General features: G+C 41.4%; 1 protein-coding gene across 1 annotated transcript in view; it reads right to left on the minus strand.

The window, feature by feature from the left end:
• Positions 1 to 26,548, minus strand: part of LOC125451792 (N-acetyltransferase ESCO1-like) — a 48,635-nt gene that overhangs the window by 11,665 nt on the left and 10,422 nt on the right. Inside the window, exons 3-7 of the mRNA XM_048529373.2 lie at positions 17,751 to 17,859; positions 15,932 to 15,998; positions 4,154 to 4,274; positions 2,229 to 2,360; positions 1,146 to 1,235 (exon numbers count right to left, since the gene is read on the minus strand). Coding sequence (XP_048385330.1) covers positions 1,146 to 1,235; positions 2,229 to 2,360; positions 4,154 to 4,274; positions 15,932 to 15,998; positions 17,751 to 17,859 — 519 coding nt within the window. The remainder of the gene's footprint in view (positions 1 to 1,145; positions 1,236 to 2,228; positions 2,361 to 4,153; positions 4,275 to 15,931; positions 15,999 to 17,750; positions 17,860 to 26,548) is intronic.

Below are 26,548 nucleotides of genomic sequence, written 5' to 3' on the forward strand. Positions count from 1 at the left end.
TAATGAACAGATACACAAATTGGCAGGATGTGACTAGTAGTATCCCACAGAATGTGTAAGGGCCTTAATTATTCACTTTATTACAGACTCAGGTAAGTCATATATCCAAATTTGTTCATGATGTAAATTACATGCAAACACCATAAAGATGTAGATGAATGGGCAAAAAACTGTGCCAAGTGGATTCAACATAGGTATGAGGTTATAACCAGAAACAATAGATCAGGGTACTTTCTAGATGTTACGAAGTTTAAATACAATGGCTGTCCAAAGAGACTCGGAGGTTCAGATGCACAGATCCTTCAAGTATCACAAACAGATACAGAAAACAATCTATGCAGTAATGAAAGGCTATCTTTGATGACTGGACATGACTACAATAAAAGACACAGAAGTTATGCTGCATATACAAAACCCTGGTTAGACCTCACTTGGAGAACGGAGAACAAACCTGGATACCAAGTGTTAGGAGGGATGTATTGGACTTGGAGAGAGTACAACACAAGTTTACAACAACTGTACCTTGACTTCAGGGGTTAAGCAATAAAGACAGATTATACAAACTAGGACAGTTTTCTCTAAATTTAATAGTTTAAGAAGTGATCCGATCGAAGTCTTCAAGATTAACAGGAAAAAAAAAAGAGGTAGATAAAGATAAAATACTTCCACTGGTTGGAGGTACTAGAACTAGACAGCATAGGCTAATAATTAAGACCAGTCCGTTCAACAGAGGTGTTAGGAAGCAATTCTACACGGGAATAATTTTGGAAAACTCTTCCACAAAAGGCAGTTGATCAGTTGTTATTTTTATATCGGAGATATATTTTGTTTTATTAAGAAGCATTAACAGATGAGAGCCAAAGGCAAGTATATGGAGTTAGGCCACAATGAATGGCAGACAGGCTCAGGAGCTAAATGCCTTACACCTTAGGAATTCAACTGCAGTGTTTTTAAGATGGAATAAACTAAGTTAATTTAAAATTAAATTACAATCATCATTTAACAAACGATAGCATTTTTGGGATCCTGAAGTCTTGCTAAATTTGTAGAACACGGAGTACTCTAAAGTGCTTTTTCTGTAAAGTGCACCCAAGCTTCCGAACAAAGAGGAGCAGTGCTAACTGTAGTAAAGAAAAATTATCTACCTTTTTTAAGGCATATTTTGGATCATCAGGAAGAACCATTATGATTTTACCGTCAGGATATTCACCTAAAATTCGCTCCTTCTTCCAGCCCTGGTTGAAAAATCAGAGTTTGAAACTAGATTTAAAATGACCATTTGAGACTAAGAAGAAATAGTACTGTTCAAATTGTGAAATGTCTGCTCATATTAACCAGTCAATATACCAGTATTAAACATAATTTAACTAGTATGCTTTGTTAAAATTAGAGTATTAAGGTTAACACAGGAACGGGGGGAGAAAAAGTTAGGAAACCACAAGGGAAGCCCCACAAAATGCTTCAATGATGTGAAATTTCAATCAATGAGGCACAATGATCATCTCCAATATATTTGTAGTTTTGTGACTAGATATGATCTATTCATAATGGAAATTTAAATTTAAAAAGAGCAAGTCTTTCACATTCCAAGTGGTGTCCTTCTTCAATACTGATGCCTTTTAAAGATGAAAAACAATACACTTTAAGACACAGCAAAGTGGCAAGGCTAGGCAGAAGGACTGAAATCTGCTTCACCCTCAACTTACATCCTCGCTGTGCTGAAAGGACATTATTTTTGAAAGGGTGAAAGGAGAAAGAAAAAAAGTCAAGCATGCGGCAGGTTGTGCTGAAAATGCAATTAGGTGATCATTCAGCAGCTGTACCAATAAGGTTTATGAGACTGCTTGAATCACTCTCTCCAGTGAAGGCGACACAGAAAACCAAAGTGTTCAGTAATGATTTAAAGAAACTAACTTGTTGTAGTGATGGGAAGAGAAATACAAATTGAAGGATTTTTTAAAATATAAAAATGACACTGAAAAATAGTTTCACGTGTTTCATGCAAGTTTTTCACATTAATCAGCTAAAAGTCTTTACACCAATTCTATTGTGCGATTGGAAGAATGACCATTACTTTACAAATAAGTATATTTGTGAATGGCAGACAGAATAATAACTGCAATCCCCATTGCATTATTAGAGATTTTCATACTGTCAAAGCAACCAAATGGTGACAGGCAGCCAAACAATTTCAAACCACCACAACTTATAATGCACTGCTTGCTTACCACGTATTTTACGGCACTAACAAAACGTTTGTGAAACTGAAAGTGCTGAGCCTCATCTTCTGGAATAGAAGCTGCATACAACATTCCACATGTGGTGCAAGAAATAGCTCCGATTCTTTTCTGTCCAGCATCCTATAGAAATAAATATAAACTTAATTACATATACCTTCAGTTCATTTTTGCATCCATGTTTCTATCATATTACTTCTACCTGACACCAGTGACTACACTTCAAAAGTGGCTGCAAAGTACTTTGGGAGATCTAAAAATTAAGAAAGGTGCTATTTAAATACATGCTTGTCTTCTAAAATGGAAATGCTACCTACATGTCAAACACTGCATTAATGATTGTCCATTCACAGAAACAGTGAAACTACATGCAGGTGCAGGCCATTTGCCATGATCATACAATCTCAGTATCCCATTCCTGCTTTCGCTGGATCTCTTTAGCTGCCACAGTCAAGTCCAGCTTCCTCTTTAATGTATCAAATGAACTGATCAACAGTTTCCTGTGCGAGAGAATTCCAGACGTCCACAACTCAGTGAAGAAATTCTCTCTCATCTCAGTCCTGAATGGCTTACTCCTTATTCTTAGACTGTGACCCCTAGTTCTGGACTTCCCCAACATTGGGAATATTCTTTCTGCATCCAGCCTGTCCAGTCCCATCAAGATTTTTTACGTTTCTACGAGATGCCCTCCCCACCGTTTCTTATAAATTCCAATAAGTACAAGCCCAGTTGATCACGTCTTTCCTCATAGGTCAGTCCTGCCGTCCTGGGAATCAGTCTGGTGTTCCTTCATGAACTTGCCCATTAGCAAGAATGTCCTTGCTGGGGCTAGGAGACCAAAATTGCACACAGTGCTCAAGGTGTGGCCTCACCAAGGCCATATATACCTGCAGCAAGATATCTTTACTCAATACTCAAATTCTCTCGCTATGAAGGCCAGCATGCTACTAGCTTTCCTCGCTGACTGCCGCATCTACATGTCAACCTTCAGGACCTGTTGCCCCCGACACCCAGGTCTCATTGCAACTCATCTTATCCTAAACTGCTGCCACTCAGATACTGACTTCGCCACTGCCTTCCTGTTTTTGCAACCAAACTGGATAACCTCACATTTATCCACATTATATTCCTTACAATATTTATTTCATGAAGTATCCTACTTGAGTATTATTGAAAAAAAGATAAGCTTTGTCAAAATGTTTCATCTTGTATGCTTCAGGACATTTTGCAATTCGACTTCCATTACATAGAGTGTGCCGTCGTTCAGCAAATGGACTCTTGATTGGTAGATGCATCGCAATGGACAGCACACCTATTATTGCTGATTTACAACCAACTATCATATTTTGTTTAAATTTTAAAGGAGCAGGTTAACTTTGGTCAGGAAAATGTCCTGACAATGAACCAGCAAATGATTGTCATCTATTTTGTTGAACTGAAACAGGCACAATGCAGTGCTTACTTCAAAATCTCATTTTCCAATCACTACAGTAAAGAAGCCTAGATGTAAGTAATTAACAAAAATGGATAACTTACACTAAGTTACAAAATGTATCATCCCTCGAATGAAACAACGCAAATTAGTAATGAATCAGGTTTATTTTTAAAGTTTTTTTGCAGTTATTGTTTTAAGTCAGACTAGCTGTGCCCACTTCTGATAGATTGGAATTTCAAATTGCACTATAAAGACAAGTAATTGAAACCTCATTAGATGTACCATCCTGTACACTAGATGATGTGTCCCAGATATCTGTGGCGATCTGAAGTAAGACAGTGGTAGAAGATACTTTACACATGTTAACAAATGAACACTGCTCCTAGGGTTTGCTGCAAAAAGTTACCATCTTTAAGAACAGATCCACTTAACAATAGTGTCATAAAGAAGTAACTTCTTTTTAATAGATGGGTACACTTACAATGTTTGGTTGAAGGCCACCTCCTTCTGTGTTGATAACTTGTTTAGTTTCTTTCTGTACAGACAGTTCAGAGGGATCTGCAGTGTTCTTCACTACGGTTGGCTGATTAGATAAAGATACACTTTGAAAGAATAAAAGTTGACATTGTTTGTTAAAAAATAGGATTTTTTTCAAACTGCACTTCTACCAATTCAATAATTTTTTAATTTAGAGGGAAGGCAAGTAGGACTACTAGCAATACATTATTCACAAAATTGTGCCTCCAATCAACCAGCTGTTGCCAAGGTATATAGTAATGAATAAAAGCAGACACATCTAATCATGATCACAATATTACTACATTTAATGTTTTCAAGCCAAGCAATGTCAGATAGCATTACCTCCTCTCAACAGTGCTCGATGATGAGGACATCAACAAACACCCTGAAAACTGACCAGTAATTACATGCCCCAGAAGAACTGTGTCTTGGCACAAGGATGCACAGCTTAAGTAATAAATCAGGAATACTGAGGAGTGAGGAGTAAAAATGCAACAGTAGTATCCAAGTGTGTGTACTATTTCTTGCTTATCATATTTGATTGCAAATAAATCCGTTTGTTCTTCTAGATAAGGATTTTTAAAATTTATATAGATTTAATCAATTTACAATTCTACAAGTTCACTTGAAGTGAAGTAGTGTAACCATGCAACAACTGGGAAAATGGAAGCTGACTTCCTTACTAAAGTTTAAAATAGATGACAAGAGTTTGGTCGTTTGCAAGAATGAAGCAGGTTCCCTGAAAATTTAAAGACCTTCTTCTAGATGAAAACTGTTGGAGCATCAACAGTTACACTGAACTCAAATTTTGAAAGCAACTGATCATCAGCACAACCATAATAATTTCCTTACATTCAAACCTGTAATCGTCATCAAGTGGGATTGCTTTCGTCAAAATTGAAGTGTATCAGTCATGCACATACTACCTACAGCTTTGAAAGTCTATTGCTGAGAATAAACAGGATTGACAATTCCAAAAGATGGAGGACATGTTCTCACTCTACTAAGTACCTGCAACACAAAAAATATTATTTGGCCCAACAGGTCCACATTGGTGTTTTTGCTCCATGCAACCCTTCGACTTTTCAGTATTCTGCTGTTTATTAATATTAGAAGTTGAGGTTCTTGCCCCAAAAGATTCTGGAGAGATTTAGCTAGGTTATTCACGTGCATTCATGCCCAATGTGCTAAATGTAGGGTTACGGCTCGGATATCAATCTAATAATACAATACTTGATTAGAGTAAGTCTTTATGATTTGAAATGGACAGTTGCTTCAAATTAAGAATACCAATGAGGTAAGCCATTTACAAAGTTATGAATTCCTTTATTTAATAGAGTGCATAATTGTGATTAGAGTTAGTTTGCACACTAGATGCTAGTTGGTAGTGTCAATTGAACTGTATAGTAGTCCCAACAGGTGGTGATTTTAATACTCAGTAGGGGTTCTCTATTTTCCTATCCACAACTATACCGTTTGACTCTCTTGCCAGTCAAGAATCTATCAACTCAGCCTTTAGAAACATTTAATGATTTGCTTCCAACATTATCTGAGAAAGAGAATTCCAGAGACTAACTACTCTCCCTTCTTCATTTTAAATGGCAGATCCCTTTTTTTAAAACCATGTCGCCAAGTTCTAGGTTCTTCAATGACGTCTCATCTCATTCTTCTGAGCTCTAGTGGTTACAGGTCCACTCTGTCCAGCTTTTCCTCATAAGACAATGTCTTCATCCCAGGAATCAGTCAAGTGAGTCTTTGCTGGAACCACTTCCAATTCAATTATATCCTTTCTTAAATAAGAATAAAAAATGGATTATAACTGTAGGATAAAATCCAGGAGGTTTAGAGGGGATTTTAGAAAAGTAGTTGAGGCTGGAAACCTCAACCTTTTTAAAAAGGTATTTGAATAAGCACTGGAAACGTCATTACATTCAAAGCTGTGAGCCAAGTGCTGGGAAATGGAATGAATATTGAACGGCTTTTCAATGTGGACTCAATGTATCGAAGGGTCTCTTCTGCAGTCTATTATTCTATGAAACAAAAACTATACAAGTATTCCAGCTGTAATCTCACCAAAACCCTGCAAAACAGCAGCAAAACGCTCCTATTTTTATATTCAACCAATAAACATTACATTTCCAGCCTTAACCACTTACTGCATTAGCACTTTGTACTCATGTACGGGGTGTCCTAGATCCTTTTGTACTGCAAAGCTCTCTGATCTCCATCAACTTATAAAATATGAAACTTCCCTATTCATCATGTACAAGTAGACATGTTCACATTTTCCCACTTGACACCCCTTTCACTTTATCCATCGATATCTTTTTGCAGACTCCTGCTGTCCTCACAACTTACTTTCCATGTATTATTGCGCCAACAGTAAATGCAACAACAATGCATTCAGCCCCTTCATTCAAGCCATGGATATAGATCGTAGAAGTTGAGACTGCAGCAGTGATCCATGTTGCATTCTACCTGTTACGCAAAGCCAAGCAGCGCCAATTTAAGGAGAGCTGTTTCCAATCAGCTAACTGATCCTCTATCCGTGCTGATATGTCACCACTTACTCTATGTAGCTCTTATTTTATTCAATATTCTTTGATGCAGCAGCTTGTTAAATGCTTTCAGAAGCTTCAAGTCTACCACATTAACATGGTTCCCTTTATCCATTTGGCTTGTTACTTGTTTAAAAAAAAACCCAAAATATTAAAGGATAATTTCTCCATCACAAGACTATTTATTCTGCCTGATCACAAATTCGATTTTCTAAGTGCTCCATAATCCTTCAACAATAGACTCCAGTATGTTCCCATGACAGATGTTAAGCTATCTGATCTATTGTTTCCAGATTTCTGATTCCCTCTTCTGTTGAATAAAAGAAGCTACATTTGCTATTTTTCAATTGGATAAAACTTTTCCAGAATTTAGAGAATTTCGGAAAATCACAACATTTACTTATTCAGTCGCTACTCATTTTAAGGCCACAGAATGAAGTCCATCAAGTCAAGGGGACTTGTGAGCCTTTCGCTGAATCATTTTAAAGCACCTTTACCTTATGATTGTAATAGTTTCAAGTTCACCCGTCCCTTTCAGTTTATTTCTGGGATGTTACTTGTGTGTTATACAGTGAAGCTAGATACAAAATATCTGTTTAATTTGTTTGCCATTTCCTTATTTACTATTCATAACTGGCTGGTTTACTTTCTGGAGGACCAATGTTCATTTTAGTTGTTCTTTTCTTTAAATATCTGAAGAAACAGTTTCCATCTGTTCTTCTTCATCTCGTTAGCTTCCTCTTTCACTCCATTTTCTCAGCCATTCTTTGTGGATTTCATATTATCCAATCTACTGAGCTACAATTAATTTTGGGAGAACTGTGTTTTCTTTCAATATGATAAAATCTTTAACTTCCTTTGTTAGCTGTGGATGGTGTATCTACTTCTGCACTTCTTTTCCTTCACTTGAATGCATATTTGCTGAACATTCAGAGGTCTTCTTAGATATCTACCACCAGTATCTCTGCTGACCTGTCCTGTAACTTAATATTTCAGTTCACTCTAGCGTTCTTCTGCCTTTGGTAATTGCTGAGTCTTTCTTAACTCTGAGAAGCTGCTTTAAATTATACTTGGCTGAAAACTAGATCTAACTACCAAAGCAAAACAAAATCTCAAAATAAGAAGTTTTGTCCCTTAATCAGATGTGAGGCTGGATGAACACAGCAGGCCAAGCAGCATCTCAGGAGCACAAAAGCTGACGTTTCGGGCCTAGACCCTTCATCAGAGAGGGGGATGGGGAGAGGGAACTGGAATAAATAGGGAGAGAGGGGGAGGCGGACCGAAGATGGAGTGTAAAGTAGATAGGTGGAGAGAGTGTAGGTGGGGAGGTAGGGAGGGGATAGGTCAGTCCAGGGAAGACGGACAGGTCAAGGAGGTGGGATGAGGTTAGTAGGTAGCTGGGGGTGCGGCTTGGGGTGGGAGGAAGGGATGGGTGAGAGGAAGAACCGGTTAGGGAGGCAGAGACAGGTTGGACTGGTTTTGGGATGCAGTGGGTGGCGGGGAAGAGCTGGGCTGGTTGTGTGGTGCAGTGGGGGGGGAGGGGACGAACTGGGCTGGTTTAGGGATGCAGTAGGGGAAGGGGAGATTTTGAAACTGGTGAAGTCCACATTGATACCATATGGCTGCAGGGTTCCCAGGCGGAATATGAGTTGCTGTTCCTGCAACCTTCGGGTGGCATCATTGTGGCACTGCAGGAGGCCCATGATGGACATGTCATCTAGAGAATGGGAGGGGGAGTGGAAATGGTTTGCGACTGGGAGGTGCAGTTGTTTGTTGCGAACTGAGCGGAGGTGTTCTGCAAAGCGGTCTCCAAGCCTCCGCTTGGTTTCCCCAATGTAGAGGAAGCCGCACCGGGTACAGTGGATGCAGTATACCACATTGGCAGATGTGCAGGTGAACCTCTGCTTAATGTGGAATGTCATCTTGGGGCCTGGGATGGGGGTGAGGGAGGAGGTGTGGGGACAAGTGTAGCATTTCCTGCGGTTGCAGGGGAAGGTGCCGGGTGTGGTGGGGTTGGAGGGCAGTGTGGAGCGAATAAGGGAGTCACGGAGAGAGTGGCCTCTCCGGAAAGCTGACAGGGGAGGGGATGGAAAAATGTCTTGGGTGGTGGGGTCGGATTGTAAATGGCGGAAGTGTCGGAGGATGATGCGTTGTATCCGGAGGTTGGTAGGGTGGTGTGTGAGAACGAGGGGGATCCTCTTGGGGCGGTTGTGGCGGGGGCGGGGTGTGAGGGATGTGTTGCGGGAAATACGGGAGACGCGGTCAAGGGCGTTCTCGATCACTGTGGGGGAAAAGTTGCGGTCCTTAAAGAACTTGGACATCTGGGATGTGCGGGAGTGGAATGTCTTATCGTGGGAGCTCCACGATAAGACATTCCACTCCCGCACATCCCAGATGTCCAAGTTCTTTAAGGACCGCAACTTTTCCCCCACAGTGATCGAGAACGCCCTTGACCGCGTCTCCCGTATTTCCCGCAACACATCCCTCACACCCCGCCCCCGCCACAACCGCCCCAAGAGGATCCCCCTCGTTCTCACACACCACCCTACCAACCTCCGGATACAACGCATCATCCTCCGACACTTCCGCCATTTACAATCCGACCCCACCACCCAAGACATTTTTCCATCCCCTCCCCTGTCAGCTTTCCGGAGAGGCCACTCTCTCCGTGACTCCCTTATTCGCTCCACACTGCCCTCCAACCCCACCACACCCGGCACCTTCCCCTGCAACCGCAGGAAATGCTACACTTGTCCCCACACCTCCTCCCTCACCCCCATCCCAGGCCCCAAGATGACATTCCACATTAAGCAGAGGTTCACCTGCACATCTGCCAATGTGGTATACTGCATCCACTGTACCCGGTGCGGCTTCCTCTACATTGGGGAAACCAAGCGGAGGCTTGGAGACCGCTTTGCAGAACACCTCCGCTCAGTTCGCAACAAACAACTGCACCTCCCAGTCGCAAACCATTTCCACTCCCCCTCCCATTCTCTAGATGACATGTCCATCATGGGCCTCCTGCAGTGCCACAATGATGCCACCCGAAGGTTGCAGGAACAGCAACTCACATTCCGCCTGGGAACCCTGCAGCCATATGGTATCAATGTGGACTTCACCAGTTTCAAAATCTCCCCTTCCCCTACTGCATCCCTAAACCAGCCCAGTTCGTCCCCTCCCCCCCACTGCACCACACAACCAGCCCAGCTCTTCCCCGCCACCCACTGCATCCCAAAACCAGTCCAACCTGTCTCTGCCTCCCTAACCGGTTCTTCCTCTCACCCATCCCTTCCTCCCACCCCAAGCCGCACCCCCAGCTACCTACTAACCTCATCCCACCTCCTTGACCTGTCCGTCTTCCCTGGACTGACCTATCCCCTCCCTACCTCCCCACCTACACTCTCTCCACCTATCTACTTTACACTCCATCTTCGGTCCGCCTCCCCCTCTCTCCCTATTTATTCCAGTTCCCTCTCCCCATCCCCCTCTCTGATGAAAGGTCTAGGCCCGAAACGTCAGCTTTTGTGCTCCTGAGATGCTGCTTGGCCTGCTGTGTTCATCCAGCCTCACATTTTATTATCTTGGAATTCTCCAGCATCTGCAGTTCCCATTATCTCTTGTCCCTTAATCATCTTTGTTTTATAATTTTATTTAAATTAACTTAGGGTTTTAGCTTATAACTACTGGTCCATTATCAAAGATTTAACAGCAGAGCAATTGGAAAATAATGACAGGATTGGGATGAGTCAGCCTGGATTTAGGAAAGCGTGCTTGACAAATATATTAGAATTTTGAGAGGATGTAACTAAGAGTTGTTATGGGTAAAACAGTGGACGCAGTTGACATGAACTTGACAGAGGTTTTCAATAGGATCCCTCAAAGACATTAGCAAGTAAAATTAAAACACACGAGTCTGGAATAAACAGGTCATTTTCTGAACAGTAGCCAGTGTTTAGTGGAGTACCACAGTGGTCAATGTTTGGACCCCAGCTATTCTCAACAGCTATTAATGATTTAGATGACTGAACTAAATGAAAAATCTCCAAGTTTGAAAACAAAGCTGGGTGGGAGAGTGAACTGTAAGGAAAATGCGGAAATAATTCAGTGTGATGAGGACAAGTTAAGTGAGTGGGCAAGTGCATGGCAGATGGAGTTCAACCTGGATAAATGCAAAGTGATGCATTTTGGAAGGTCGAACTTAAATGCTGAATATAGGATTAAAGGCAGGATTCTCGGCAGTGTGGAGGAACAGCGGGATCTTGGTGTTCAATTGCATAGCTCCCTCAAAGTTGCCACCCAAGTGGATAAGGTTGTTAAGAAAGCAAATGGTGTTTTGGCTTTCATTAACGGGTGTGGGGGGGGGTTTAAGAGCCACGAGGTTATGCTGCAGCTCTACAAAACCCTGGTGAGACCTCACTTGGAATAGTGTGTCCAGTTCTGGTCGCCCTATTAGGAAAGATGTGGAGGCTTTGGAGAGGGTGCCAAGGAGGTTTGCCAGGATGCTGCCTGGACTGGAGGGCTTGTCTTACGAGGAGAGGTTGACTGAGCTCGGACTTTTCTCTCTGGAGACAAGGAGGAAGAGAGGTGACCTGATCGAGGTGTATAAGATAATGAGAGGCATGGATAGAGTGGACAGCCAGAGACTTTTCCCCAGGGCAAGAGTGACTGCCACGAGGGGTCATAGTTTTAAGGTGTTAGGAGGAAGGTATAGAGGAGACGTCAGAGGGAGGTTCTTCACCCAGAGAGTTGTGAGCACATGGAATACTTTGCCAGTGGTAGTTGTGGAAGCAGAGTCATTAGTGACATTTAAGCGACTGCTGGACATGCACATGGACAGCAGTGAATTGAGGGGAATGTAGGTTCGGTTATTTTATTTTTGGATTAGGATTATTCCACAGCACAACATCGTGGGCTGAATGGCCTGTACTGTGCTGTACTTTTCTATGTTCTATGAATAAGTGTGAAGTTATCCATTTTGGTAACAAAAATTAAGAAGGAAGATAATTATGAATGGTAATGGATTGGAAAAAGGGAGGTGCATCACGACCTGGGTGTCCTTGGACACCAGTTGCTGAAGTAAGCGTGCAGGTGGTGAGAAGGTGAATGGTATGTCATCCTTCAAAAGACAGAGGATTCGAGTACGGGGATGGCTCGGTGCAATTGTACAGTGTCTTGGTGAGACCACACCTGGAGTACAGTGTGCGGTTTTGGTCTCCTTATCTGAGGAAGGATATTCTGGCTATGGAGGGATCAAACAAATTTTACCAGACTAATTCCTGAGACAGCAGGAGTGGTGTATGAAGAAAGACAGCATTGATTAGGACTACATTCACTGGAGTGTAGGAGAATAGGAGGCCCTTACAGAAACCTATAAAATTCTAACAGGACTCGCCAGGATAAATGCAGGATGGATGTTCCTCTTGATCAGGAAGTCCAAAACTCATGGTCACAGCCAGTGGCAAGCGTTGGAATTCTCTGCTCCAGAAAACATTTGAAGACAAAACATTGAATGCTTTCAAGGAGGAGTTAGACATAGTTCTTAGGGCTAAAAGGATCAAAGGTCATGGGGAGAAAGCAGGAGTAGGGTGGATGATCAGCAATGATCAAATTGAATAGCGCAGCAGGTGCACAGGGCTGAATGGCCAACTGTGGCTCCTATTTTCTATGGTCTATGAGAACTTAATGGGCACCTCAATCATCTCACAAATTTGAATGCTGGAGGAAACAATGGCTCAAATCTTCCAAAGAGTGGCAAACATCAGATTACCAGTCCACTTCTCATTTTTCACTGGCGCTTCCAATCCAATGGGGATTGATGTTGAAGCAGTCAGTATTGTCAATGTGGAAGCACTGATTGGCCAGACCCAAACTGATTTGGGTTGTGATTTCTATACTTGCCTACTCAACCATTTATTTACATAGATTTGGTTAGAGTTTTCCATCACTGGTCTAAAGCCTGCAGAGCAATGTATATCAACTGGAATGTCAAAGCACTCGTGCACCCACGGCAACGTTTACTCCATTCCACTTCACTTCTCCCCCGCGCCCCCCCCCAAAATAAACCACGGACAGTGTTCTTTCATTCCCCTCTTGCCACCACTACCACTATAAGGAAATAGTTGAAGAACTTAATAATTACTTTGCGTCAATCTTCACAGTGGAAGACATGAGCAGCATCCCAACAATTAAGGAGAGGCAGGGGGCAGAGTTGAGTATGGCAGACATTACAAAAGAGAAGGTGCTAGAAAAGCTAAAAGGACTACAAAGTTGATAAATCTCCTGGCCCCAATGGGCTACATCCTAGAGTTCTCACGGAGGTGGCTGAGGAAATAGCGGAGGCTTTGGTTGTGATCTTTCAAAAGTCAGTGGAGTCTGGGGAAGTCCCAGATGATTGGAAAATTGCTGTTGAAACCTCCTTGTTTAAGAAAGGATCAAGACAAAAGATGGAAAAATTATAGGTCGATTAGCTTAACTTCAATTGTTGGTAAAATTCTAGAATCCTTTGTTAAGGATGAGATTTCTAAATTCTTGGAAGTGCAGGGTCGGGTTAGAACAGCATGGATTTACTAAGTGGAGGTCGTGCCTGACAAACTTGTTAGAATTCTTTGAAGAGGTAACAAGTAGGTTAGACCAGGGAAATCCAGTGGATGTTATCTATCTAGACTTCCAAAAGGCCTTTGATATGGTGCCTCACAGGAGGTGGCGGAGGTGAGGGCATCTAGATTGAGGATTGGCTGTCGGACAGAAGGCAGAGAGTTGGGATCAAAGGCTCTTTTTCGGAATGGCAACCAGTGACAAGGGGTGTCCCACAGCGTTCAGTGTTGGGGCCGCAGCTGTTCACTTTATATATTAATGATCTGGATGAAGGGACTGGGGGCATTCTGGCGAAGTTTGCCGATGATACAAAGATAGGTGGACAGGCAGGTAGTACTTAGGAGGTGGGGAGGCTGCAGAAAGGTTTAGGCAGTTTAGAACAGTGGTCCAGGAAATGGCTGATGAAATTCAACGTGAGCAAATGTGAGGTTTTGCACTTTGGAAAAAAAAAATACAGGCATCGACTATTTTCTAAACGGTGAGAAAATTCGTAAAGCAGAAGTACAAAGGGATCTGGGAATGTTGGTCCAGGATTCTCTAAAGATTAACTTGCAGGTAGAGTCCCTGATTAAGAAAGCAAATGTAATGTTGTCATTTATCTCAAGGGGGTTGGAATATAAAAGCAGTGATGTGCTTCTGAGACTTTATAAAGCTCTAGTTAGGCCCCATTTAGAATACTGTGTCCAATTTTGGGCCCCACACCTCAGGAAGGACATACTGGCGCTAGAGCATGTCCAGCGGAGATTCCCAGAGATGATCCCTGGAATGGTAGGTTTAACGTACAATGAACAGCCAAGGATCCTGGGATTGTACTCATTAGCGTTTAGAAGGTTGAGGGGAGATCTAATAGAAACTTACAAGATAATGTATGGCTTAGAAAGGGTGGACACTGTGAAATTATTTCCGTTAGGTGGGGAGACTAGGGTCCGTAGGCACAGCCTTAGACTTAGAGGGGGTAAATTTAAAACAGAAATGAGGAGACATTTCTTCAGCCAGAATGTGGTGGGCCTGTGGAATTCATTGCCACGGAGCGCAGTGGAGGCTGGGACGTTAAATGTCTTCAAGGCAGAGATTGATAAATTCTTGATCTCACAAGGAATCAAGGGCTACAGGGAGAGTGCAGGGAAGTCAAGTTGAAATGCCCATCAGGCATGATCAAATGGCGGAGTGGACTCGGTGGGCCCAACGGCCTTACTTCCACTCCTATGTCTTATGGTCGGACCACCATCTACTGAAATATGGCCAATTTCATGTAGTAGAGAGAGATCACTCTTGGCACAGTGTGAGGGGAAGGATTACTATCAGAGGTAATTCAATAGTTCCCAGGTACAGTAGGATAGTCAGATGAAGTCAAACTGTGGCCCTTATTTTCCTTCAGTGTGGAAACCAAATATAATGTAGTCATAATCCTAAAGCTTGCAGGTAACCAACACCATTCCCCACCTGGAAATCAATTCCCAAAAGTAATCACCAATCTCCTCGCTCCCCTGTACCAATCACCCAACTCTTCCCCCAAACCAATCTCTTCATCCGAATGATCACTCATTCTCTTCCCTCTGCCAAAACAGGCATCAGCTTTCCCTGCCTACGGCAGTGATATCATCCCCTTTTACATACTCCAAGGGCGATTACTGTGAACCTCCTCCCTCTCCATCCTCTAACAGTAATCTTTCCCCTCATACTCTGCCAACAGTGATCTCTCTCTACTACATGAAACTGTTGAGTTTCTACAGTGCTCCCACCTTGACAATACTGATTGTTTCAACATCAACCAAACAGGAGTCACACGCTGCAGAAGGTGGTTAAGGAGAGCACATGCTACACAGGGACAGTACCAATTGTATTCGAAGACTTAACCAATCAATGTTCATGACTCAGCAGGTGGTGATGGTGGGCAGACTCAAGGGTTACTGGCCATATTTCAGTGGATGGTGGTTGTGGTAGCGGTAGCAGAGGGGAATGAAAGAACACTGTCCATGATTTGGAGAGGGTGAAGGGGAGTGAACATTGCCTTGGGTGCACGAGTGCTTTGACATTCCAGTTGATTTACACTGCGCTGTAGCTTTTAGACCATCTATGAAAAACTCTAACCAAATCTATGTAAATAAGTGGCTGAGCGGGCAAGTATAGAAATCACAACCCAAATCTGCTCGGCTCTGGCCAATCACAGCAGCTTAAAAAGGTGCAATCGGCATTTTAAAGTTTGTGCATGAGGCCAATGGGTGTGCTTAAGTTAGGACTTCTACAGGGTCCCAGGGGACATCAGTAACCTAAGTTGGAGACCTGTTCCCCTGACAAATAGTCATGATCCATATTTGCAGATAGGTAATTTAAAAAAGTCTAGACTGCATTACGTTCAGCCATGACTGTCATACTCCTGATCCAAGGCTAACACTTCAACATTAAAGTTTTCTATCATAGTGTAATAGAAGCATGTACTGTGTATATAACTATCAATGTATAACAGTTTCATGCTAATTGATCAATACAAGACAACTCTACTACATGTAGTTTCGCACATTATTCATTTATCCAAAGTGGTCTGGTAAGTGGTGGTTTCATGAGTATTCTAAAACCATGACAAATACCTTTCATTCATCCTCGGTGAATCAGGATTACTAAAGAGAGTCCGTACAGTTTCCTTCAGTAATGATCCTACAATATAATTCAGTAAAGACAAAAGACATATTTGAACTGATTTAAACATGTACTACAATGAAATGAACATTAATCTGCAGGGCAAAATATCAAACACAGCATGGGCATTATGCTCAAGTGGTCATGCATCATGCCAACATTTAACTTGGTTTCCAAACGGTCTACTCAAAGAATTGTGCTGGGGTAAAAAAAAAATGAGTATAATTTTGAATAAATTACTGCATGTGAAAATGCCAATGCAGCTCAAGCAGGAATCTTTCAGAGGTAGTTGGTAGGGACAACGAGGGAAGAGATGTCATTTGGCACGACACATATCTGTAGAATATAAGCAGCACAGTGAGTGTCAGTGAATCAGAGTTTCACAGCATGAAGAGGCCAATCAGTGCATCAAGCACCTATCTACTCTACTCCCATCTTCAAGCATTAGGCCTGCAAACTTAGACAATGCGGTACTTCAGTAATTACCTAAATGCAACTTAAACTTCGTGACCATTCTATAAGAGTTCCAGTTACCAGGGTGAAAGAAATTCTCCTTAAACCTTCTCAAAGCTTCATAGAATTATAAAATCCCCATAGTGTGGAAGCAGGCAATTCAGCCCATCGAGTCCACACTACCCCTCCAAAAAGCATCCCACCTTGACCCCTACCCCACCCTGTAACCCTGCATTTTCCCATGGCTAATCCACCTAGCCCACACATCCCTGGACACTTTGGGAAACTTAGCTTGGGCTATCCAACTAAGTGCACCACTTTGGGCTTCTTGGCCGATATCTTAAATCTAAGCTCATTGATGTCTCTACTCAAGGGAAAAGTTTCTTCCTATCCACTCTCTTCACCCCTCACGCTTCTGTGCAGCTTTCAGGTTCCTCTGCCTTCTCTGATTTAAGGTAATCCTCAGCCATCTAGTCACCCTTCACAGGTGAAACGTTCCAGAGCAGGTAACATCCTGGTGAATCTCCTCTGCATTCTCTATAGTGCAATCAAATAATATCTCCATCAATAACCTCCATCTTTGCACTCAATACCTTGACTAGTAAAGGCATGTATCCCTAATGTCTTCTTAACTGGCTTACCTTTGTGTCCTGTTGCTTTCAAGGATCTGTGTACATGCACACCACGGTCCCTTTGATACGCTAATTCCTAGGGTCATAACTATTGTGGTGTACTCCCGTGCCATGTTCGTCCTCTCAAAATGCGTCACATCTCATATTTCATAATTAAACTCCACTTGTAATTGTTATGCCCACCTGGTCCACATTATCTTTTTGTATAAGGTTGTTCTCCACATTACTGACCACAACACCATCTCATGTAATTTGTGAACTTAGTGATCCATTTTTGTTCCTTGAAATGGTCTCGTCCGAAATGAATTTACTAAATTCCAATGCAATTTCAATGGGCTTCGGCCCACGGATCAATCAGACCAAATTTTACTACTAAGCTTACTCTGTACAACTGACATAGCAAATGAAAACACGAGTAGGCATTTATTCTTCTGATGCAGACTGTATCAAATATCACATGGTATTTTACATAATTAATTTACGAGTTTTATAGAAATTGGACATGTGCACGATAAACTTTTTTTTTGATATGTCAAGAATGCATTATTTATGCCCAACAATAAAGTCAACAAAACAAAAAGAGTCTTATAGTCACATATATTCAATATTTGTTTCAACCAAGGAGGTGGCATCAAACTATACATTTTCTGGTATTTAAAAGCAAGCATAATTTGTTCTACGATACCTTCTGACCCATTTTCCAATTGCTCTTTAACTGGTTTCATTAGTAATGCAGTGGCACAGCTCTTTTCTGGACTACATTCAGGACTCGACTCCAAATGTAACCTAAAACTCTGAAGGAAACAAATCTCTTTCAGGTGGGACAAGGACAAGATGGAAACACATAATTATACAAATCTAAGATAATGAAATGTGAGGCTGGATGAACACAGCAGGCCCAGCAGCATCTCAGGAGCACAAAAGCTGTATCTAACTTTGTCCTTCTGGTAATAGTTTACCTCAGTGCTGAAACCCAAAGAACCCACTCAATTGTTTCAGCAAGGTGTCACCTGCCCCAACCATAGCAGGGTTTGCATGTCCAGTATTGGACTATTCAGTCAACTCAGGACCCACAGTGCAGTGGAACAAAGTAATTCTTGACCGTGACGGACTACCTAAAACATAGACTGCAGTCCATTTCTTTTTATAAAAATACAAGATTGTTATTTTTTTAATGGCACATGATTTTTTTAAACTACAAATATGTGGCCTCAAGACAGACGCAGGTGTGACAAAAATTTCAAACATCAATACTAATAAATGAGAAGCTTTCAGCAACGTCCTTTGACTGTAGTTTATACAATCTGGATCACCTTTAACATTCCTTCACTTTACTGGCTGTACTGATTTCTGACAGTCTCACTTCAACTCTTAGCAGGTACAGACTGCAGTAAGGAACTGCTTTCCCAATGTCATTAATTCAGGCCTCAAATAAGTTATCAGAAAATGGCAGGAAAACAAATAACCTCAAGTTCAAGACTCAATTAGCCAAGTTCCTTTCAAGCAGAGAAAATTAAATGCTAAGAAAGAGTCCGGTGCAGGTGATTATTGAAAATGGAAGACTTCACAATTTTGTTTTCTCTCATACTCCTAAAATAGGCTTGCAATAATAACAACAACTTTGGAAGTATTAAATAGAAAATTACAGAAAAGACTAACACTATTAGAGGGGAAAACAATGTATGAAATAGTTTGCTAATCTTTTAAATAGTTCAGTTATCTCAATATTATAACAGACCAAATAGAAATGTATCTTAACATTTTGGACAGAGACAATGTGATTGTGACAAAACATACTTTTGAATTAAGATTGTTAAAATGTTCATGTTTTCAAAAAAAAGAGTGGTTTGAATTTGGTTGAGCCGTTTGGTTAATGTTTTAGCAATTTTGTGTATTAGGAAGACTTATTTTTTGGTCATGGAAACGCAAGCAGGTCAGGCAAGACCAGTCTTTCATTTGGCTGATTGCTGGGATGAACTTCAAGGTGGTGCTACCTCATGGGGAAAGCTTGGAAAGGCTGATCTTACTGGGAGTTCAGAATGAGAAAGAATCTCAAGACGCAAGGTCTTGACAGAACTTGGTGAATGCTGAAAGAATGGTTCTCCCTAATAGAAAATACTAGAACTGGGCAACAGATGTTAAAATAAAGCATCCTCTCCAGAGGGAAGTGGACGTATAATGATTGAATATTTTAATGATAGAGGCTCATGGACTCCCTTTTTAGTAGGGCCAAGGTCACTAGAGCACAAAGCTGAACTCATAGCTGAAGTGGTGTTTGCAAGTTAATTTAACACCAGTTCTCAAAGATAGGAGCTGTACTGCAAGAACGGGCTCCATTTGAACAATGGGGAGCCAATGTACTCGAACATAGGATAAAAGCATGAACAGTAAATAGAAGAAAGTGTAATGAAGTTAAGAGAAACAGAAGTCATCAAGTGCAGTTTCTCAGATTGGCTGAAAGTTGGTTATGGTATTAGACCATGTTCCAGTCTGGGACAACTTCTGCTCATCTGTACATTCATAGGATGAAAGTGAACGCTGTCCAAATTTGCAGATTATGTTAAAACAAAAGACACTTATACTCTTCAGACAATCTTCATTAGTATGATCCAATGACCTAGGCCATAAAAGACAATAAGAAATAACAACCAGAGTTTGGCTCCCCACGCCTGCAACACCATTCAACATGGTCATGCTAAATCTGACATTCCTCACATCCACCTATCTGCCCTTTTCTCTGAAACACTGACTCCCCTACTAATCAAGGATCCATCTATCTCAAAATTAACAAAAGACTCTGTACCCCTCCCCACATTCTCTGGCAAGGAGATCCAAGACTCTCAACCCTCGAGAGAAGAAATTCCTCTACATTTCTGTTGTAAATTGCACCCGCAACTCCCCGCCCCCCCCCAAATTAATCCTGAGAGTATTCGCTCTGGTCCCAGAGTCTCCCATGAGGGGAAAAGCCTCTCAACATTTAGCCTATTAGGCCCCTTAAGAATCCTATATGTTTCAATTAGATCAGGTTTCATTCTTCTAAACTCCATGGGCAAATGTCAATGACAGCCCTGAAGACTGGGATAAATTCAGAATCTAGCAAAGATGGCAAAAAACTAATAGAGAGAAAATGAACTGCGGGAGCAAGCTAGTAAGGGAAAAGGGCTGATAGCAAGAACTCTGATTAATAAATTAGATATGATTTCTGTTTCACAAAGCCATTAGATTAGATCAATTAGATTATGATTTTCCAAACGTGCTATTACTTCATTAATAATTGATTCCAACATTTTTTTCAACAATAGATGTCAAGCTAATTAGCCTATTGTTATCCGCTTTTTGCCTCCCTCCCTCTTTGGCGTTTTCCAATCCCTGCATAGTTCTCCAAAATCCAAGGATTCTTGGAAAATTACAATCAATCCATCCACAATTTCTGTAGCAATTTCTTCCAGGATCCTAGAATGCAAGCCATCAGGACTAGGGAATTTATCTGCCTTTAGCCCATTAGTTTGTCTAATACTACTTCTCTAGTGATGGTGACAATATTTAATCTGACCCCTGTACTCTTAAGGGGATGTTCAAAGTATCTTCCACCATAAAGACTGATGCAAAATATCTGTTTATCTCCTCTTCATTTCATTGTTCCCCATAACTATCTCCGCAGATTCATTTTCTAAGGTACCTATGTTCACTTTGAGTTTTCCTTCATATAAATTTAAAGCAGCTCTTATTGTCAGTCCTTTATTTCTGGCTGGTTTGCCCTCTTAGCTTATTCTCTATTATCCTTGCATCTTTCCTCCATTGCTGAATTCTGAATTTATCTGTGTCTTTGAGTCTGTCACTGACACTTACCTCCTCAAATGATTTTTCTTTTCACTTCCTATTCTCCTTCACTTTTTTGCTTGGTTCTGGTTCGTTTATGCCTTTCTTAGAATCTTTCCTCCTTCCTGGGATTAATTTTTATTGACAGTCATGAATTACCTCCCTAAACATCAGAGGCTCTTTGCTTACCATATTTTCTGCCAATGTTCGTGCCCAGTCCACTTTAACTCCATTTTCATTTCATTGTAATTGCCTTTATTTAAACACAGATGTTTCCAACACCAAATTTCTCACTCGAATTGACTATAAAATTCAATCATGTTATGATTACTACTTCCTCGGGAACTTTGACTCTGAGGTCATTTATTAATACATTACACATTACCGCATCATGAATAGCCTGTTCTCTGGTTGGCTCCATGACATTTTGCTCCAGGAAACAATTCCAAATATACTATGAATCTGTTGTCATAGCTACCCTTTCCAAATTGATTAACACAATCAACATGAGCAAACTATTTAATAGGTTAAATAGGAATTTAGGGAGGAAATTGCAGGGCTCTTTACAGAAATACTTGCAGCACTTATAACTACAGGTGAGGTGCCAATTGACTGGAGAGTGGCTAATGTTATACCTTCGTTTAAGAAGGGTTACAAGGAGAAGCCTGGGCACTATAGACTGCACGTCTGACTTCAGTGGTCGGTAGGATGTTGGAAGTGATTCTGAAAGATAGGATTTATATGCATTTGATTAGGCAAGGAATGCTTAGGTATAGTCAGCATGATTTTATACAAGTGAAGTAGTGTCTCACAAACTTGATTTGAGTTTTTTGAGGAAGTAACCAAGAAGGTTGATAATGTCTACTGCTCTGCCATTTGCTCACTTAGATTTCAGTAAGTCTTTGACAAGGTTCAGTACGCTAGACTAAATAAGGTTAAAATAAAATTAATAAAGTTGAATCACATGGGATTCAGGGTGAGCTTGCAACTGGATACGAAATTGGCTTAACGAGAGACACTGACAGAAGGATGTTTTTCAGATTGTAGGCTTGCAGCCAGCAGTGCGCCACAGAGATCAGTGATGGCTCCAATGTTGTTTGTCATTTATATAAATGATTTAGATGATAATATAGAAAACATGGTTAGTAAGTTTGCAGATGACACAGGTTGGTGGTATAGTCGATAGGGAAGAAGCTCTTTCTCACTTGGGTCAAAGGGCTGAAGAGTGGCAGATACAGTTTAATTTAGGTAAAAGCGAGGTATTGTATCTTGGTAAAACAAACATAGGCAAGACTTGGATAATACAGTGTGAAGCTGGATGAATACAGCAGGCCAAGCAGCATCTCAGGAGCACAAAAGCTGTCGTTTTGGACCTAGACCCTTCTTCAGAGAGGAGGATCGGGAGAGGGTTCTGGAATAAATAGGGAGAGAGGGGGATGCGGATCAAAGATGGAGAGAAAAGGAGTTAGGCAGAGAGGAGAGTAGAGGTGGGGAGGTAGGGAGGGGACAGGTCAAGGAGGTGGGATGAGGTAAGTAGGTAGGAAATGGAGGTGCGGCTTGAGGTGGGAGGAAGGGATGGGTGAGAGGAAGAACAGGTTAGGGAGGCATAGACAGGCTGGGCTGGTTTTGGGATGCAGTGAGGGGAGGGGATGAGGGGATCAGCTCATTCCCTCCCCCCACTGCATCCCAAAACCAGCCCAGCCTGTCTCTGCCTCCCTAACCTGTTCTTCCTCTCACTCATCCCTTCCTCCCACCTCAAGCCGCATCTGCATTTCCTACCTACTAACCTCATCCCACCTCGACCTGTCCGTCTTCCCTGGACTGACCTATCCCCTCCCTACCTCCCCACCACCTATCTTCTTTTCTCTCCATCTTCGGTCCGCCTCCCCCGTCTCCCTATTTATTCCAGAACCCTCTCTGAAGGAGGGTCTAGGCCCGAAACGTCAGCTTTTGTGCTCCTGAGATGCTGCTCGGCCTGTTGTGTTCAACCAGCTTCACGCTTTATTATCTTGGATTCTCCAGCATCTGCAGTTCCCATTAACTCTCATAGACAAGACTTGTACAATTAAGACTAGGGCCTTGGGTAGTGTCTTAGGACAGAGACACCTAGGAATTCAGGTACATAATTCTTTGAAGTTTGCATCACGTATAGATAGATGATTAAGACATTAGCATGCTTGCCTTCATCGTTCAGGCATTGGAATACAGGAGTTGGGACATTATGTTGAGATTGAACGAGACGTTGGTGAGGTCTCTTCTGGTGTATTGTGTCCAGTTCTGGTTGCCTTTTTATAGGAATAATATTAAGTGGAGCAGGTTCAGAAGAGATTCACTAGGATGTTGCCAGGAATGGAGGGTTTGAATAGGAAGGCAAGGCTAGGACTTCTCAGTGGAGCACAGAAAGCTGAGAGGTGACCTTAGGAGGTTTATAAATTCAGAGATACAGACAAGGTGAATGGCATGTGCCTTTTCTCTTGGGTGGAGGGATTGAGACTGGGGGAATATTTCTAAGCTGAGAGGAGAAAGAAAGATTTTTAAAAATAGCAGTGTATCCTGGGTGAAGTGAACTTCCAGAGAAAGTGGTGGATGCAGGAACAGTTACAATGCTTAAAACACACTTAGATGAGTACATGAATAAGAACGGGTGGAAGGATATGGACTAAGTGCAGGCAGGTGGGACCAAAGCGTCTGTTTCCCTGCTGTACGACAATGTGAGCTACATTTAACCTAGAGTCAAAGTTAAAAATATGGAAGATAACCTCATGGAAACATATGGGAGTCATAAGGGGTTTGACAAGCTTAATGATAAGATGATGTTTTCCCTCATGGAGGAGTACAGGATCAGAAGCATAAAAGGGGCCCAAATTTAAAATTGGAATGAGGAAGGATTTCTTCTCTTTGAGCATAGGGAGTTTTTGGAACTACCTGACACAGAGAACTGTGCGGCCAGCATCCTTGTGTATATTTAATACGGAGATAGATCAATTCATAAACAATAAGGGAATGGAGGGTTACGAGAAAAAGGGCGAGAAAGTAGATGTGAGGAATGCTTGATTATTCAAGATCTTATTCATGAATACAGCAGGCTCAAGAAGTGAAACAGTCTACTCCTGCTCATATTTCTTGTGGTGTTACATAACAGACCTCTGCAGGAAGTTGGCAAGATGGTGGAACAGGCAGAAAAGTGACAAAATGAATTGAGAAATGGTGCACTATGCAAAGTAAAAGTGAGGGAAGAACGATCAGATGTTCTAGAAAAGCAGAGAAATTTGGAAATAAACATCATAGTATCTCAAGTAAGTAACTTCAGCGAAAAATATCATACCAAGTCTTCAGGGAATACTGAACCAAATTTTGTGGTTAGCAATGAAAACCCTCAAAGTATTCTTGGATCTACAGCCGTTGAAAACACAGAGGTTTGCACTCAATTTGCTGTGATTAGGATGCTTTTTTGATGCAGGCCGCATACAGATCTGAGTGTAAAGACATCTGATTAACCGGGTGGAGGATTCTTTAGGGGGCAGTAACAGTTGGAATACAATTTCATGCTAACATGTATATACAAAATAAATAAACAGGAAAAATAAATAGGATTAAGGCAAAATGGAAATAAATCAGCACTCGAGAGATTGCAATGGATGAGCCCCAACTGATGGCAGGTTTAATGTGTATATGTCCTGCAGGCACGGCAACTTCACACGATTCCATATCATTAAATGCAATTTTTGTAATAGTGAAGCAAACATTCTGGAACAGCAGTGCAACTTAATTTGTTATTAAACTGAACACTGTGGTCAGTATTACTAGCTGTCCATTTTACACTTTAATAGCTAATAGCACCCAGTGCTTCTCTATTAAATGAAACCAAAGTCACTAATTTATTTTACAAGACAATTATTCACTATTGGATAAGATTTTGGGAATGACAATCGGGGAAGGAAAAATATTTTTTGCAGAGGTTTGAGTTAGGTAAGGAGATCCGATGCAGACTCAAAGGCATGATATTGTTCAACTAATCTAAATTTTTCTGAAATATCAAATCTTGCAGAAAACAGGGCAAGTAGTAGACCATACAGACATCATGCCAGCTCAGCCATTTGGTATGATCATGCCTAATCTAGGTCTTCAACTCCACTTGCTCACCCAATCCATATCTCTTCTAGATCTAACAGCTGCATATCTAAGGTTTATGCATGCGTTCAGTATAGTACTGAAAGTCTTTCTGCATACAGAATGACAACAATTCACAATTCTTTAAGTGAAGAAATTTATCATTTCAGTGACAAGTGATCACCACCTTATCTTGTGACAGTGCCAGAGTTGTAGATTCCCAGGCCAGCAGAAATAGTCTCCTAGTGTCTAACCTGTCAATCACCTTTAAATCCTGGTGTTTCAATGAAATCAACTCTCACTTAAGCCCAATTTACTCAACCTCTCATCTTTGGCCACTGGAATGAGAGGGTTGTGCTATCTGGTGAACATACACTATACTTCTTCCAAAGCAAGTAAATTTCTTTTGTGGTTGTAGACATGCTCGCCAAGCCGGTAGATTTGGATGCAAATGTTTCGTCACCCTGATAGGCAACATCATCAGAGCATCACATATGATATATACATAAGAGGGACAGAACACCTACACTTCATGGGAGGATGTTACCTAGCAGGATGACAAAACATTTGCATCCAAACCCACCAGCTCAGCTAGCACATTGACAAGTTCATCCACAACCTGATCTACCAACGTTCTTGAAACTTTTTTTTTGGTATGCTGACTGAAACTGCCGTTTTCCAAATGTGGTCTTATCAAATCCTCATAATTATAGGAGAACATCCTTAGTCTTGTATTCCAATCCACCTGTTATCAATGACAACATGTTATTTGCCTTCCTAACTGTTTGCAGTAAATGCTGACAAAATTGTATTTCCAGCATAAATACACCAAAATTTCTCTGAACAGCTACATTGAAGTTTCACACCTCTTATTCCTTTGAGTGAAGTGAATATCCTTACACTTCACCCACATTACACTGCAAACTGTTTACCAATCATTACACTTATCTATACCTCTTTATAGCCTGTGCCCTTAGTTTTAATTTCACATAGCTTTCTATCTTCAAACTTGTCAACTATCCATTGCCATTTCATCTAGAGTATGAATATAAATTGTACTTAAGAGGCCACAGTACTGAACCTCATGGTAATCCAATAGTCACAGCTTAGGTTGAAAATGTCTCATTCCCTTGTCTCTGCTTCCTAGTCATTAACCAATTATCTTAAACATGTTAACTTGTTATGTCCAGTTCCACAAGTGTTTATCTTGTCGAATAACTTTGTGTGGCAACTTCCCAAATTTCTTTTCGAAATCTGAATAACTGGAAGTTCTCTTATTTATCCAATTGCTACATCCTTCTCCAGCTCATGGCTTCTTTTTTGCAAGCTGAAGCTGCTCTTCCTGACTTCCTCCTCACCTGCACAGCCCCCTTCTCACAGCAGTGTTCAGGAGAGGGAAGTGGTAAGGTATGGAGGAGGTCCATGATATATTATTAGCAAACTTGTGTTCTAAAGTGCACAGAACCATATAAAGTCCCAAGTTTGATTTGTATTTCTATATTGTATGTATCAAGAAAGGGAGACAGTTTTAGTTTCATTCTTGAGTTCTCAGAG

The sequence above is a fragment of the Stegostoma tigrinum genome, chromosome 5, assembly GCF_030684315.1.
Source record: "Stegostoma tigrinum isolate sSteTig4 chromosome 5, sSteTig4.hap1, whole genome shotgun sequence".
Taxonomy (NCBI): Eukaryota; Metazoa; Chordata; class Chondrichthyes; order Orectolobiformes; family Stegostomatidae; genus Stegostoma; species Stegostoma tigrinum.